The 16,396-nt window shown below is 40.3% G+C and overlaps 1 protein-coding gene across 1 annotated transcript in view; it reads left to right on the forward strand.

The window, feature by feature from the left end:
* The window catches only part of tmem87b (transmembrane protein 87B), a 9,939-nt gene extending 252 nt beyond the window's left edge, over positions 1–9,687 (forward strand). Inside the window, exons 2-19 of the mRNA XM_070541918.1 lie at positions 791–851; positions 928–1,019; positions 1,102–1,236; positions 1,312–1,359; positions 1,430–1,589; positions 1,811–1,872; positions 3,800–3,983; positions 4,083–4,182; positions 4,285–4,378; positions 5,541–5,612; positions 6,090–6,198; positions 7,136–7,194; positions 7,279–7,382; positions 7,459–7,532; positions 7,607–7,677; positions 7,816–7,868; positions 7,960–7,990; positions 9,454–9,687. Of these exons, the coding sequence (XP_070398019.1) occupies positions 791–851; positions 928–1,019; positions 1,102–1,236; positions 1,312–1,359; positions 1,430–1,589; positions 1,811–1,872; positions 3,800–3,983; positions 4,083–4,182; positions 4,285–4,378; positions 5,541–5,612; positions 6,090–6,198; positions 7,136–7,194; positions 7,279–7,382; positions 7,459–7,532; positions 7,607–7,677; positions 7,816–7,868; positions 7,960–7,990; positions 9,454–9,495 (1,551 nt within the window). The 3' untranslated portion in view covers positions 9,496–9,687. The remainder of the gene's footprint in view (positions 1–790; positions 852–927; positions 1,020–1,101; positions 1,237–1,311; positions 1,360–1,429; positions 1,590–1,810; positions 1,873–3,799; positions 3,984–4,082; positions 4,183–4,284; positions 4,379–5,540; positions 5,613–6,089; positions 6,199–7,135; positions 7,195–7,278; positions 7,383–7,458; positions 7,533–7,606; positions 7,678–7,815; positions 7,869–7,959; positions 7,991–9,453) is intronic.
* The last annotated feature ends 6,709 nt before the right edge of the window (positions 9,688–16,396 follow it).

Here is a 16,396-nt window from a genome sequence, read left to right on the forward strand (position 1 = left end):
TTTAAGCTAGCGTTAGCCATGTCACGTCAATAGGCTATGAGCTAATTTGGTACTTTGATAACGTTGTAATCTGTTGTGAATAACGTTTTGGTTATCATTAAAGGCGAGTTGATACCCTTCGTACTGTATAGTAAAATTCACACACAGGAATAGCAGAACATGTTTAGCCTTTTGTTGAATCACTTACGATAATAGGTTAGCTTAACTAGCACTAGCAAGCTAAAGTTGAACAAAATCGAATATAAATGCAATTTATTGTAAGTTGTAAATCCTAATGATCCATCATGCACCCCCCAATTTTTAATTTATAAATTTAAATTCATTTTTGACCCGTTTTTGTTCAGGCTAAATAATTCGTATACACAGTTCAAACATGTAAACAATGCCTGTCCTTAGTAGTAAGTTCCTGTTTCTGCTCAGTAACACCAAGACACACTTCTTAGATTCCCTAGGAAGGATAAATGGAAAGCCTTGATTAATAATGTAGGCGCTGAGAAGTTCAAGTGTCCTTCTGTTTGTTGTATTACGTGTCCGAAGGTGGGTCGCAGAACAGAACACACACACCTTTATGCTGAAATAAACCACATGGTCGGTAGTAGCTTCCCCTTCACCTCACTAATACGCATTTCCGCCTTTCAAACACAAACGGGCCATAAAGTTGTTGGATTCAAATGTAAAATGGCTTGACCTTTAAGCTTAAATGATTAATCAGTTTGCCCAAGTAATTAAGTAATTATTAATTACAATCTCTGATTGCATTGGCTGTATAACCTTGTTAACTGTGCTGCAGGCCTCAAGAACACTGCTGTTAAGGAAAGTCATGTTCAGTGGTACTGATATTGAACTGAAAGGTGAGACACGAGGACTTCTTCTTACTCAAAAATGCAGTTTTTAAGTGCTTTAATTAAAAGTGTCTTTTTCTTTCAGTCATGTCTTTTGCTTGCCCAGAGAAAGTGGACTTCACTGTCCACTGGTTTTTAAAGTATCACCCCTGCTACAATGAGTACAATAATATAGAAGTAAGTAAACATGTTTCATGTATTTCTTTTTATAAGTGCTGCTTTTTTTTTTTTAGATTGAACTGAATTGTGAATGTGATAGGAAATGTATGAAAAGACATCTCAGAGTCGCGGAGACAGCCTGGATCCTAAACCCACTGCACCAGGAGAGTACATCGAACACAAGCATGGTCCAATCACGTGCAACGGTGAACTACGCTCTTTTCCCATGCTTAAAGTAGGTCTTCTACAGCCTAGTAAGCATTTTCCCACAGTTTTCTCTAAATATTAATAATTTATGTTTTGTTGTCAGAAAGCCAAAGCAGAGCCACGTCCAGCCACTTTACATACTGGAAATGAAGTAAGAAAATAAGAATAACACGATATGGGAAGTGTTGTATTGTTTCTAAAAGACAAACTCTGCTTTACAGGATCAGGATGATTTGTTCATTACTGAAGAGTACGACTCTGTGAAAAACAGCAGCGTGAAAATAAGAGACAATGTCGTAGCCACCACATGGAGGGACGGTCCGTATCTGCTGGTCGTTAAGCTCGAGTCATCCACAAAGAAAGCCAATTGGAATTTAACAGGTGACACTTCATCAGATTATGTTTTTACATAATGAACAATGAATGTACTGAAAGCCTGGTGTATTGGAACTTTTGAGAGGTGTCACGGTTGAGATGGTTTTTTTAAATCTCAGAACTTGTTTGCACCACATGCAAGTTTTGTTTTTATTTTTTGTTGTTGACAAACATGAAGTTATGTTAAGCTTCATTTTGCCTAATGTGAGGATTTTTTTGTTTTTCAGTTAACGTAGTGATGAAAAGCAGCCACGGTTATATCTCCATCACAGAATGGCCTCTCATGATTGTAAGTAGGTGACTTAGAAATCATCATAACAAAGCAACTTGTATCCGTCCGTCCATGCATTGTCCTCCGGTTATCAGGGGTGAGGTTGCGGGGACTGCTTCCCAAGCAGAGAGGCCCAGACGTGCCTCTCCCTAGTCACTTGGGCCAGCTCCTCCGGGGGAATCCCAAGGCGTTCTCAGGCAAGATGAGAAACATAGTTACTGCAGCATGTCCTGGGTCTTCCTCTGTGTCTCCTCCCGGTTGGACGTGCCCGTGAAACCTCTCCAGAGAGGTGTCCAGGAGGCATCCTAACTAGACGCCTGAGCCATGTCAACTGGCTCCTCTCGATGTGGAGGAGCAGCAGATCTACTCCGATCCCCTCACCAGATGACCGAGCTCCTCATCCTATTTCTAAGGGAGAGCCCAGACACCCTGCAGAGAAAACTCATTTCAGCCGCTTGTTTTCGCAATCTCGATCTTTCGGTCACTACCCAAAGCTCATGTCTATAGATATGCGTTAGGTCATAGATCAGCAGGTAAATCAAGAGCTTCGCCTTCAGGCTTCACCGTGACAGACACAACGCCCACATCACTGCAGACGCAGCACCAATCCACCTATCAATCTCCCGCTCCATCTTTCCCCGAGATACTTAAATTCTTCCACTTGGGGAAGGACCTTATTCCTGACCTGAGGAATGCATTCTACCCTTTTCCGACACAAAAATCATAGTTTTGGATTTAAAAGAGCTGATTCTCACCCAAGCTGCTTCACACTCGGCTACGAACCGCTCCAGCGAACACTGGAGATCATGTTCTTATGAAGCAAACAGGACCCCATCATTTGCATGACACAGAGACTCAATCCTTAGGCCATCAAAACTGATCCCCTCACCACCTTGGCTGCACCTAACGTTATCCCAAGCTACTAACCTCCTTGTTGGACGAGATGAACACAACAAAGAAGAACGTTGACGCAGTCACATTCCAGGATGTACCTGGAATGTGACTGCTCTATAGTCACTCTGTATAGAGCTCGCTGCCTATACAGAGCGACGCACATCCTGGGAGATGTATCCCACCCCTGCAATTGTTTCTTCTCTCTGTTACCATCTGGACGGCGCTACAGAGCTGTCAAAGTGCGTACTTCGAGATTGAAAGACAGCTTTGTACCCAGGGCTATTATGGAACTGAATCTGATGAAGTGAGCCCTTAATGATCCATTACATGATTTTAGAGTGGGACTGGTTGTGCAGTTTTTTTTTTATCCATTTTTGAGTGTTTATGAGTGAGGAATAAGAGGAATGTATATAATTTCCTTTTAAAGCGTTCTTAGTATTTATTTTTTATTATCTGCGGAGCACTGTAAATCTTGTTGTATAATTTGCAATGACAATAAAAGTGAAATTGAATTTAATGTACTGAGAATATTCAGACTGAATAAACGCCAGACAGATCCACAGCCTTCATCACCGTCATCTTCCTTGTTCGTCTGCAAACTGCCGGACACTCTTCTTATCTAGTTCGTCCACGCCCCTATCAGCTGGTCCAACACTCACTTCCTAGTGTCATAGAGCCATTGGGATAAACCAACCAATCAGCATGCAGCTCTTTAACATTTATGTCCTGGAAAAGTGGGCGGGGTAAACCAGTCTTCCCATTATGGGGCTTTATTATGGGGTTGTGTTTGTTCATTTATCAGGGCTCTTGGGTCAGAGACCCAACAAAGTTTCATCAGCTTTACAAAAACTATTTCCAGAACAACTTTAAATAGATTTATAACAAAACAAAAACTCTAAAAATATACCTTCTGCTTTATTTTCCTTGGAAAACTTTGTAGTTTACAGTTTTAGCTCTCATTTAAATTCTACATGAACTCAATACCAACATCTGACCTGTTAAATACTTTGGTTTCAACATTATTAAACCATTTTCACACTCTTGTCTGTAGTTCTACATGATCATGTGCATAGTGTACATCCTGTACGCCCTGCTGTGGTTCCTCTGGGCTGCCTGCTACTGGAAAGATCTCCTGAGGATCCAGTTCTGGATAGCGGGGGTCATTTTCCTGGGGATGGTGGAGAAGGCGGTCTTCTGCGCGGAATATGAAAACACTAATCTCGTCGGCTCTGCTTGTGAGTACCTTTATAGTCGTGATGGAATATTTTAGTATTACTTATTTCATGTACTACAAGGTAAAACTATTATTATTTCTTCTTTTTTTTTTCATTTAGCTCCAGGTTTGTTGATCTTTGCTGAGCTGGTCTCTGCTCTTAAGAGGACTTTGGCCCGATTGCTCGTCATCATCGTCAGCCTGGGTTATGGCATCATCAAGTATGTCATCTTATGATCTGTTGCTTTAAGTGAAAATAAATTCTAAATATATTATTTTAAAGGAAAAGGATTTTTTAAGATTTACGTTTATAATGTTCTTAGACCACGACTTGGAACTGTGATGCACCGAGTTGTGGGGCTCGGGATTCTCTACTTTGCCTTTGCCAGCATCGAAGGAGTGCTGAGGATCACAGGGGTGAGTTATTCTCTCTGATTATTAAAATGTAAGTGTGATTTGTGTTTGCAGGCGTCAAGTTGATCCTTACCTCCGCACAGCGGAAGCATCAGCTGCGCGGAACAGCACTGCTTCAAGTAGAATCCATTATAGTCTACGGAGTCGTTCATACCAGCCGCGGCGCGGCAATTTTCAGACGCATCCCAGAAGCGACGCACCACTAAAGATGGGATCGGGTAGGGTTCTATTTTTTCTGTGAGCCACTTCTGGGATGCGTCAATTTTCGCAGTTAACATAGGGCTGGACAGGAAATCACACACAGTTTCAGTGTAAAATTCCCAGTAATTTTCAAAATAAAAGTATTGCAGCAATGCAATTTCATATTTATGAAGCTTACGTGTGACCCAACAGCTCATTTACTCGGCATCGTTCCAGAAGTGCAGCTGTGTGTTTTTCATGGCTTTAGTCCTGGCAGCGGAGAGTAACGACATCATATATACATCAGACTGCGATAACAACGTGATTTCCTCGATTTTGGTTTAATGGTGGATTGTGTAAGCAAACTGTAACCTTTGAAGTCTCGAGGGATTTTGTGATCTCACGAGTCGAGCGAGGAGCACGGCAGAGAAGCTGCTTCACTGCTTAGACTCTCCTGGTGTGCGCTCGAGTGCTGTGATTGTCGTGAGTGAACTGTTCCGCACGGCTGATGCTTCCAGGGGTTAGACGTCTGAGATGCTTTTATTGTTCAATCCAACCAAAAGACGTGAATGTGATACTTCAATTTAGGAATTCAATCATTTTACCATTAAAAGCAATCTTGTTTTAATTGGATTATATTTTCTTCATGTACAATGGGACTCAAGGGTCAAGACAATGGCGCCGCTCTCATTACAGCAATTGTTCTGGCTGTGTTTGAATCCTGCGCCATCTGGTTCATATCCTTCCTGTGTGCAGTAAATCCGAGGTTCTCTACTTGGTGAAACATGAAGTTGTAGATGTGTACTGACTGTCTTGTTTTTTTGGGGTTTGATGTTTTGCTACTCTTTTGCACTTGGGTAAAATGGTGCTGTATTTTATTTGCAGTGTTCCTTCCTTTTCACACGCCTTCTCTGAGATTAATTTGTTTCTCCCCTCATCTTTCTCCTTTTTTTGTCCTTTGTACCGCCGCTGTGGTCCCCTCCAGACAAAAGACTCTGACTTGGCCCTGCTGGCCAACATTCCCCTGGCTCTGCTTGATTCTTCTTTATGCTGGTGGATATCCTTTTGGTGCACCTGCAGTTTCTCCTTGTGTGGTTCCCCTTTTTGCTCATCACCTCCCATAATAAACTCACGATGGAGCAGTTGAATTTATCTAAAAGATGTCCTGCATCTGAGAAGGAATTGTCCCTCTAATCATTCATTCTGTACTGAAATTCATCACTGCTTGTTTTTTGTTTTTGTTTTTTTCTGATAACTTTTGCCATCTTTTGTTTTCACCTCTTTTCTTTTCTGACAATCATGCAAAATTTTGGTTAATCACATGCAATATTTAACATGGGATCCTTTTGTTTGAATGAGAACCTGCTTAAAAACACCATTCAAGATAAAACAAATGAAAACAAGTCTATGCGTTTAGACTCTTTTGATGTATTTGTGACTGAACTGATTGCATTAAAAATGCACATGTAGATTTCTTTAGGACTTGCTCATGCGTTAGTGGGAAGCCTGTTTGTTTGCCTTGACTGTCGTTAACATCTTCGTCAGCTTGGCCCAAACCATCAAGACTCTGAAGCTGAGGAGAAACCCTGTCAAGTTGTCTCTCTACAGACACTTTACAAACACATTAATATTTGCAGTCATTGGTAGGTACTTCAATAGTAATGCTGTATTTTAATGTAGTATTGGATACAATGTTATGAACTTTGGCTAAAAGTTTACAGAATGACGCACATTTTCGCAAAGTTTGCAGCTTTGAGAGCTTTTAATCAAATGTTTCTATGGTTTCCTGAATTATAAGTTATAAAAACTTTAATATTTACATTGAGTTTATTCAAAGGGTCAATAGCTGCAGTATTTTTCAATATCTCTGCAGTTCAGCCAAACTCGGCTAAATGCATTCCACATTTTATCTGCCATCCCTTGACTGTTGACCACAGGTTTGAAATGTGATGAAGGTCTGGGGAGTTTCTGGCCATCAACCCAAAACTTGATGTTTTGTTCCTCGAGGCTATTGGTGATAACTTCAGCTTTATTACATGAGGCTTCATTATGCTGGAAAAGGCAGTGATCACCATCAAACTGTTCTTGGATGGTTGAGAGGAGTTCCTCTTGGAAGATGTTTTGGTACAATGCTTTTTCCCCATGGGTGTGTTCTGAAGCCAAACTGTGAATGAGTCCACTCATTTTGCTCAGAAGCAACCCCGCACACGAATGGTTTCGGGATACTTCTTTATTGGTATGGCATGGCAGAACACGCTCAGGGTTGTGTGATTTGTGGAAACGCCACATCAAAGTTCCAATTTTTAACCAAGACAAAAAAGCAAAGCAAGGTTGCTGTTAGCCAATCAGAGGCATGTTTGTGTTTGATAGAAGAGACTTCTTTGCTGCCTCTTCTGACTCCAGGCTGACAATTAGTATTTGTGTCATTCTCAAACTTTTGGCCATGGCTGTTTGTCCCTGTTCTAGAAAGATCTAACTTTCTAACTCATGTTTCCATTTACATAAAACCTGGAATCATTACAGGCTTTAGCAGATTTATTTAGCATTTTTTATGCTCATGCAGTCTCTTCCCTTTTTTAGCTTCCATCATTTTTATGGCTTGGTCTGCCAAAAAGTTGCATTTAGCGGACTGCCAGTCGGTGAGTATTTTTTTGGCACGCTCCATAGTTGCATTGTTGCGCTAAGTTTATTTAATGTGACAAGGTCTAATTTTTTATTTTAAGGATTGGATTGAGATTTGGGTGGAGGATGCTTTCTGGAGGTTCTTATTCTCCATTGTTCTTCTCGTCATAATGTTTTTATGGCGGCCATCTGCAAACAATCAAAGGCAAGTGGTGCCAGTGGACCTCGACATCGATAATAACTTAGTCAGATGCTGAATTCTTTCATTTCTATTCCTACAGGTACGCGTTCACACCTCTCATTGATGATTCTGACGATGAGGAAATTGAGGAGTTTATCGCCTCATCTAACATTGGTACATTACTCTCATGGCAGTTTTACTGAAAAGACACAGATTGCTATTTTCACCTTAATTTTTTAATATTTCAGCCGATGGGATCAAGTTAAGAGCAGCTAAAAATGAGACAAATGGTTCAGCGAAGTCTGCAGAAACAAACCCTGTAAGCAGTGCAACTTTTTATTTTAAATGAATGATTACATTTAAACAAAGAGGCAACATCTTGATGATATATCTTGCTGAATGTCACATTTCAGCAGGGGGCAGTATTTGCTCTGATATTTTGTTTTAATTTGACCAGGATGAAGACTTGAAATGGGTGGAGGACAACATTCCTAGCTCTCTTACTGATGTGTAAGGATCCCAGGAAGTGCATGAAGTCATTGTGTTTTTATTTAATGCATGTGCGATCGTAACCAAGCCTTTCTTTTATTTGTCACTACAGAGCTCTTCCAGTCCTGCTTGACTCAGATGAGGTATGAGCAATAAAAAAGTCGCAGCAATCACACTCCCACTGGTCACTTTATTAGGTACTCTTGTTTAGTTTCTTGTTAACCCAAACAGCTAACCATCCAATCACATGGCAGCATTTAGGCATCTAGATGAGGCGAAGATGACCTGCTGAAGTTCAGCATCAGAATAAGGAGATGGGTGATTTTGAATGTGGCATGTTTATTGGTGCTGGATGGGCCGGTCTTGAGGATTTTAGAACTGGATTTTCTGTGAGCATGTTTAGCGGATCCAGAGCGCTCGCATTTCTGTTCAAAACAACAACGGATTGAGCTGCTGTGGGCCACTTTTTCTCTTGCTAATTGTTGCTGAAAACTGTTCACAGCTAACAGGTTAGCTAAAGGACTAGTGTTGACGATTCAGTACGCAATGACTCAAGATTGTTTTATTGTTATTGTACAAGTGTACAACGACATTGTCACTGCACTTGCTTAAAGAGAGACTTTGCCGTTTGGGCTTTCTTTTAGATCCCCCTAGTGTATGTCAGTGAGAGCGAAAGTGAAACTCTTCTCCTCGCTGTGCATTTGTCTTTTAAACACCTTAATCTATCTGCTGAAATGTCTCCTCAGCCTTCATTAGTTTCTACAGGAGCGGCTCATCACTAAAGCCCTTTTTAGAACATACACTATGCCGGCAAATCAGCCACCATGGTGTCTTATGGACGCAACGTGGCAGCATGGCGATGCAGGAATTTTGCGGCATTCGTGCCGGCACGCTTGGTAGTAATACTGTTGCAGTGCCGGACTTATGAATGCATGTTACGCCTTGGTGCAACAGAGGGATGTGTCACGATCATGTGTGGAAATGTTGCCGAGCTCCGGCAGGAAACCATTTTGAAATTGTAAGTAAACATGGCAGAAAGTTTGGCTTTTTGAACAGAATCGGCTGAGACGGTAACTGGAACGATGCATGCCCATTCACTTATAACTACAAAGAACCCAGCTTTATGTTAATAAGCAATTGAAACTATGCCTAATAAAGGGGCCGGTGAGTGTTACTTCTCTGCTGTGTCTAGTGAAGATGTATCATTAAAGCTTATTTTTAGTAACTTTTTATAAAATAGACTTTAAAGGGAACATATGACCCAAAACTCATAATTTACATCCTTATGTGCTGCCGTGTGGTTCTCTGCTGCCTCTAAAAACTCTCCAAACATGAAAAAATGCATTAATCCGTTTTAGAAATTATGTGCCTAAAACAAGTTGTTTTAAAAGGTCCCAGTTTGTGATGTCACAAATGAGGAAAGTTTTGTCTGAAACTTGTATTTAGTTCAATTTTTCTTAACCTGCAAAGCCAAACCAATTCATCTCTTCTGTTTTTTTCATTTGTAAACAGTTATGGCTGCTTCATCAGTCTGAGTTAATAAAGGGTTTTGCTTGTTTTGAAAAAGGAGAAAGTGTTGAACCTATATGTTGTCAATGTTTTCCAGGAAATCATGACGACAAAGTACGAGATGTCAAAGCTGGAGTGAGACAGACGTCCGGTCGACCCGGATGCAGAACACAGCAGCTTTCCCTTCATCACACTGAAACAGGGGTTTCTCTCAAGATTTCCCTGCCGAAGGTTGTGGAGTACAGTTGTGTTTTTTTTTTTTTTTTTTTTTTTTTTTTTTTTTCAGGGGATTGTCATGAATGGCTGCTGCTCCACAGGGACCTTTTGCTAATTCCTCCTCAGTTTTTTGTTCAATCTATCGGAAAACTGAGCAACAGGCTCACAGTTGCAGATGTTCAATAAGAGGTGATCGCACCAAAGAGACTGATTCTTCTCATGTGAAGTTGCATTATTTATTTCTGTTATGTTTATATGGCTTTAATTATTGGAAAACTTACTTGAGGCCACATGCAAATACATGATCAGTAAATAGATGTCCCCCATGGGCTGTAATATCTAATATAATAAGCACATATAAGAAAAATAACAAATAGCCTATTTTTGCAGTTAGAGTTATACATCAGTTAATGATCACATAACCTCAGTCAGAATCTTTACTTCTAACTTAGAGGTTTGCAAAATTGATGACAATATTCCTTCTCAATAGATCCTCTTCTCTTATGCACTTTGAAGATCAACGCTGTGCCTACGTGTCACTGTTATGTGGATTTCTTTACTTACTGAAACAAGCATGAAGGAACATATAGTTTATGTCTAAAAGCATCCTGATGAAGTTTGTGGGGAACCAAAATGTAAAGAGTTTGTACAAACTGAGTTTAATTGGAACAGGGTTATTGCAGTCGCGTGTGTGTGTGTGTGTGTGTGTGTGTGTGTGTGCGTGCGTGCGTGCGTGCGTGCGCGCGTTGGAGAGACAGGCTGTAAGTATGTTAATACATCATTTTGTAATTTCATTATTTATTTGCGTTTCAAGTGTACTTATAAGTTAATGATTGTTTATTGTAATTCTGTTTAGGTCCATCTTCCTAAGGGTTTGAATTCTGCCCAGCAACAAGCAAACTGCTTATTTTCTTCTTTGTTTAAGCGCTTGGTGTATTTATGTTGGATTTACTGACTCCTTGGTAACATCCATTTTCTTTCAGCACGTATATATATATTTATTTTTGTCTTGCCTCATTTTTCTTGGTTTGGACCCAGATTTTCATCATTAAACATGTCTTGGGTAAATGTAACAGCAGACCTTGTTAAAGTTGTTTGTCTTGGTGATGTCATAACAGGTTTTATGAGTTATGTGGTTTGCACAAGTTGATCACCTGAGTGTGTTTATAATGTTCCAGTTTTTTTTTTTTGTATTGGTTGGAAACCTGGAGACATTTCTACTTACGATGGATATAAAACTGTAGACCTGATCACGATTGGATTCTTTATACAGATCATTTTGACTGATTCCTGTTATTTTATAAATCCCTCAAGTGGGAGGTGTTATGAATGATTATCTTTCTTCTCCATGAGTCTCTTGAAGAACTGGGTTGAAACTTTAATACTATGAGACTCCTCCATTCTTTGTTTTTCACAAAATGTGTACAGTTCGTTCAATAAATATGTGAATTTAATTAGGTGTTGCCATGACTACAAAAATAGGCTTTTTCTTGGTTGTGCCCCTTAAAACCAGTTTTATTTTAAGTGTTTTTTTTTTTGTTTTTTTTTTTCCCATGTCCTGTCTGGCTGTGAAGCAAACAATTAATGTCTGAATGCTGGTGACAAGCCTTACAGATTTACTCTCAGGTGGAGCATCAAAGCATTGCTTTAATATCACGCCTGATACTTAAAACTGTATTGTTACAGACACAGAGAGGTGGAAGAGAAAGGAAGAGACAAAAGGAGGGGGGGTGGGGTTCACAAAAATAAACAATGACGAACTAGAGTCTGCTTCTAGACCTGCAGAAAGAGAAAGCGATGTGTTGAAAATGCCCAAGTCATACTTATGACTTATAAGAGCACCATGTGAGCCCCTGTGTGTGTACACGCGCTTGTATATGTAAGGTTTCTCTATAGGAGTGTCCAATAGAGTGTGAGGGACCACAGATCAGTTTTGGAGATATTTGCATTAAAACATGCAATCCACGATTTTTACTCTACATTTCTTGGTTGTGAACTGTATATCCACATATACAGTAGAGTGCACATTTCAAAGCATTCCAGTAAAAAGCTAATTCCTTAACTGTTGTTTTCCCATTACTGTTTATTTCAGGAGGTACAGCAGAAATAATGTTTACAGTATGACAGAACAGAAAAAGTTCTACCGTATTGCTTGTAGTGAACAAAATATCAATGAAATAAACAAGAGTAAAAAACAGCACAAAGCCCCGATAGAAAGGAGGCAACTACAAAATGCACTAAATTACTGTAGCTAATCCCTGTGATCTTCAGGGTTAGGCCACATGTTTTCATCAACATCACATCTGACATCATCCAAAGCGATGCACCTGGGATAAAACGGCTTGCTATGTCAGAATCCACACTTGGCAATCATCAACCGTGATGTCCCTGCAGCCAGCATCCATAGCTTCCAGGAGGGACATGTGATCATATGGCTGATGGTCATGAACCTTCCACCTCCATGCAGAAAAGAACTTCTCTATGGGATTGAGACAAGGATATACACTATACCTGGACATATAGTTGTTGTAGCTCCATGACTCTGTGACTGTTCCTCTCAAAAGGAGCAGGTGTAGAGCTGCTTCATCCGCACTCTGTGTTTGGACAATGTCCGTGTAACGGTTGTAAAGCTGATGCCATCAATATTGTCAAACATACAGGGAGTGCAGAATTATTAGGCAAATGAGTATTTTGTCCACATCATCCTCTTCATGCGTGTTGTCTTACTCCAAGCTGTACAGGCTGGAAAGCCTACTACCAATTAAGCATATTAGGTGATGTGCATCTCTGTATTGAGAAGGGGTGTGGTCTAATGACATCAACACCCTATATCAGGTGTGCATAATTATTAGGCAACTTCCTTTCCTTTGGTAAAATGGGTCAAAAGAAGGACTTGACAGGCTCAGAAAAGTCAAAAATGGAGAGATATCTTGCAGAGGGATGCAGCAGTCTTAAAATTGCAAAGCTTCTGAAGCGTGATCATCGAACAATCAAGCGTTTCATTCAAAATAGTCAACAGGGTCGCATGAAGCGTGTGGACAAACCAAGGTGCAAAATAACTGCCCATGAACTGAGAAAAGTCAAGCGTGCAGCTGCCAAGATGCCACTTGCCACTAGTTTGGCCATATTTCAGAGCTGCAACATCACTGGAGTGCCCAAAAGCACAAGGTGTGCAATACTCAGAGACATGGCCAAGGTAAGAAAGGCTGAAAGACGACCACCACCGAACAAGACACACAAGCTGAAACGTCAAGACTGGGCCAAGAAATATCTCAAGACTGATTTTTCCAAGGTTTTATGGACTGATGAAATGAGAGTGAGTCTTGATGGGCCAGATGGATGGGCCCGTGGCTGGATTGGTAAAGGGCAGAGAGCTCCAGTCCGACTCAGACGCCAGCAAGGTGGAGGTGGAGTACTGGTTTGGGCTGGTATCATCAAAGATGAGCTTGTGGGGCCTTTTCGGGTTGAGGATGGAGTCAAGCTCAACTCCCAGTCCTACTGCCAGTTTCTGGAAGACACCTTCTTCAAGCAGTGGTACAGGAAGAAGTCTGCATCCTTCAAGAAAAACATGATTTTCATGCAGGACAATGCTCCATCACGTCCAAGTACTCCACAGCGAAGGAAAACTAATGACATGGCTTCCTTGTTCACCTGATCTGAACCCCATTGAGAACCTGTGGTCCATCATCAAATGTGAGATTTACAAGGAGGGAAAACAGTACACCTCTCTGAACAGTGTCTGGGAGGCTGTGGTTGCTGCTGCACGCAATGTTGATGGTGAACAGATCAAAACACTGACAGAATCCATGGATAGCAGGCTTTTGAGTGTCCTTGCAAAGAAAGGTGGCTATATTGGTCGCTGATTTGTTTTTGTATTGTTTTTGAATGTCAGAAATGTATATTTGGGAATGTGGAGATGTTATATTGGTTTCACTGGTAAAAATAAATAATTGAAATGGGTATATATTTGTTTTTTGTTAAGTTGCCTAATAATTATGCACAGTAATAGTCACCTGCACACACAGATATCCCCCTAAAATAGCTACAACTAAAAACTACTTCCAAAAACATTCAGCTTTGATATTAATGAGTTTTTGGGGTTCATTGAGAACATGGTTGTTGTTCAATAATAAAATTATTCCTCAAAAATACAACTTGCCTAATAATTCTGCACTCCCTGTATCATGATCCTCCACAATTCTAGTCTGAATTTCATCCATCCATTGTCTGAACCCGCTTGTCCATGTAGGGTCGCGGGGGGGCTGGTGCCTATCTCCAGCGGTCAATGGGCAATCAGGCAGGGTACACCCTGGACAGAGTGCCAGTCCGTCGCAGGGCAACACAGAACACACACACACACACACACACACACACACACACACCTAAAGACAATTTAGACAGACCAATTAACCTAACAGTCATATTTTTGGACTGTGGGAGGAAGCTGGAGTACCTGGAGAGAACCCACGCATGCACAGGGAGAACATGCAAACCCCATAAAGAAAGATCCCAGGCTGGGAAGTGAACCCAGGACCCTCTTGCTGCAAGGCAACAGCTCTAACCACTGCGCAGCCTAGTCTGAATTTTATGCAGTTTTATTGCATTATTTGCATTAAAAAGAGATGCTTAGGCAAATATTTTCAGTCACTGAGAAAAATAACTCAGTTAATGCATTTTTTTCTAAACAGTGATATTTTGATACTAACTGAAAAGCTGTTGTATCTACAGCAGCTAACTGAATTGCTGTAATTATACTGTTGTAACTTCTCACTGATAATTTAAATATTTAAAGGCATATTTGTGTTTTCTTTCGTTAGCGAACAGAGCAGCTTGACCCCTCCCCTGCCATGTGGTCTAGAACCCCCCCCCCCCCCAAAAAAAAAAGATCACTGACAGTACTTACTCAGACTAAAAGGAAAGGGAAATACAATAAATATAATGTCACAGGACGAATAAGAAAAGATAGTACAAATGTTTTATGACATCTTCTGTAAATGATATACAACTGATGCAAATAATTCAGATTCCTCCAGCAATATAAAAACTAAAGAAACTTCAAGCAACCTCAGTACAAGATCAAAACAACAACAATGCACATTCTCCCACGTGATTAGCACTGCCACTTAGTCACTTTCTGATCAGATCATGTTAAATTTTCTCCATCTGCTCCCGTCTAGAATGGGGCAGCCTCTTTGGCCCACTTTACTGCAACGTAAACCCCTGGATGGATGGAGGAGGATGGACCAAAGTAAGAGAACACATGTGGTGAGAATTAGCCTGAAACCCAGATATGTTTGTAAGATGTGTCAGTCGGTGTTCTTTCTCCTTAAGTCAAATAAAATAACTTCCCTCTCTCCTAAAAGAGATGTGGAAAAGGCTTTCCCCAGTGAGAGTGTGCTTCAGGGGTTTCATTATTGAACACACATTCTTCATCTGCAGCCTTTCATTCAGAAAGCCTTCATCTATCGTGGGTTTGCATTTCAGTCATTAAAATTCACTCCCAGTGGTGATAGAATGGAACAAGCATCGCCACATGGACACTTAACAGCCAACCAGTGCATCAAAAGGGATTGGGTTTACAAATACTGAAAGCTTTATTTAAATCCCACTGAGACAATTCAAGTTCCTGGTAAAATGTGAAGTATTTCACTATTAGGTACACCATTAATGATTTAGAACACAACAAGACTGTTTCTGCACAACATAGATATACACAAGAGATCTGTTAAAGTGCTGCAGCTACTGTTTACAACATGACTCCCCTTATAAATGGCTAATATATAGTTATAGACATGTTTTTGATCAATCTGTAACACTTTATGAAGCCTTAAAGACCAAGTTCACTAAGAAATTGTTTTTACTTGTTACTTTTCAAATATGACCAGTCTCTTAGTTTAACATGCAGGCTAAATGTAAAAATAGTCTTCAACCCCATTTCCTACATTAGCTGCCAATAGAAAATAGACGGGGAAACGCTTGGATTTAAAAAGCTAGATAATTCCACTTCACATTGAAAATTTGCCTTCATAACCCCCCCCCCCCCCCCCCCCCCCCACACACACACACACACACACACACACAATCTGGGCTCGTGACGGCATCTAGGAGAGCAGAGCCCTTCTCGGCTCGTAGAAGCTAACCGCTGGCATTAGCATCAGCATTGCAAAGCTGAGTCAGTGGTAGAGTCGCATTGCTGTTAGCCAATCAGAGGAGAGATATCAGAATATCAGGAAATAAAATATCAAATCTTGCAGTCAGTGCGCCAGAGCTTTTTTTCCCTTGAGAATTGACTCACAAGGCATTAATTTATACTAGAGATAACTGCAAATGAATTGAACAAAAAGAGTGAACTTGGTCTTCAATAAGGGTTTATTAAGCATTAATTACAGGAGAAAAAGAGTCAAAATTGACCAGCTTCTTACCAAATAGTGACTCATACATTTCAGACGATATTAATACCTTGTAAGCACAGTGAGCATTTAAAAAACACATTTTTATCATATAATATTGTACTTTATAACGCTATTATAATCAATCCCGTCTATAAAAAGAGCCGTATTATGAAGGGTAAAACATGTCACCATTTGTTTATGATAAATAAGAATTGGTAAAGGTAAGACAAAGGTTTACCATAAACGGTTAAAAGCACAAACTGTTGTTTCTAAACACATAAAAAGCTTTGTGACATTAATCAAAACTATGTTGAACCACATCACAGTAAGGCTCCCTTTTGGCTAAAGGTTTAATAGTCATTAATAAATAGTTTCACGTTTCAAACTTTACAATAAGGCTCCCTTTGCTAGTTGGGGATATTTATAATACAG

Source organism: Nothobranchius furzeri, chromosome 12, assembly GCF_043380555.1.
Source record: "Nothobranchius furzeri strain GRZ-AD chromosome 12, NfurGRZ-RIMD1, whole genome shotgun sequence".
Classification (NCBI taxonomy): Eukaryota; Metazoa; Chordata; class Actinopteri; order Cyprinodontiformes; family Nothobranchiidae; genus Nothobranchius; species Nothobranchius furzeri.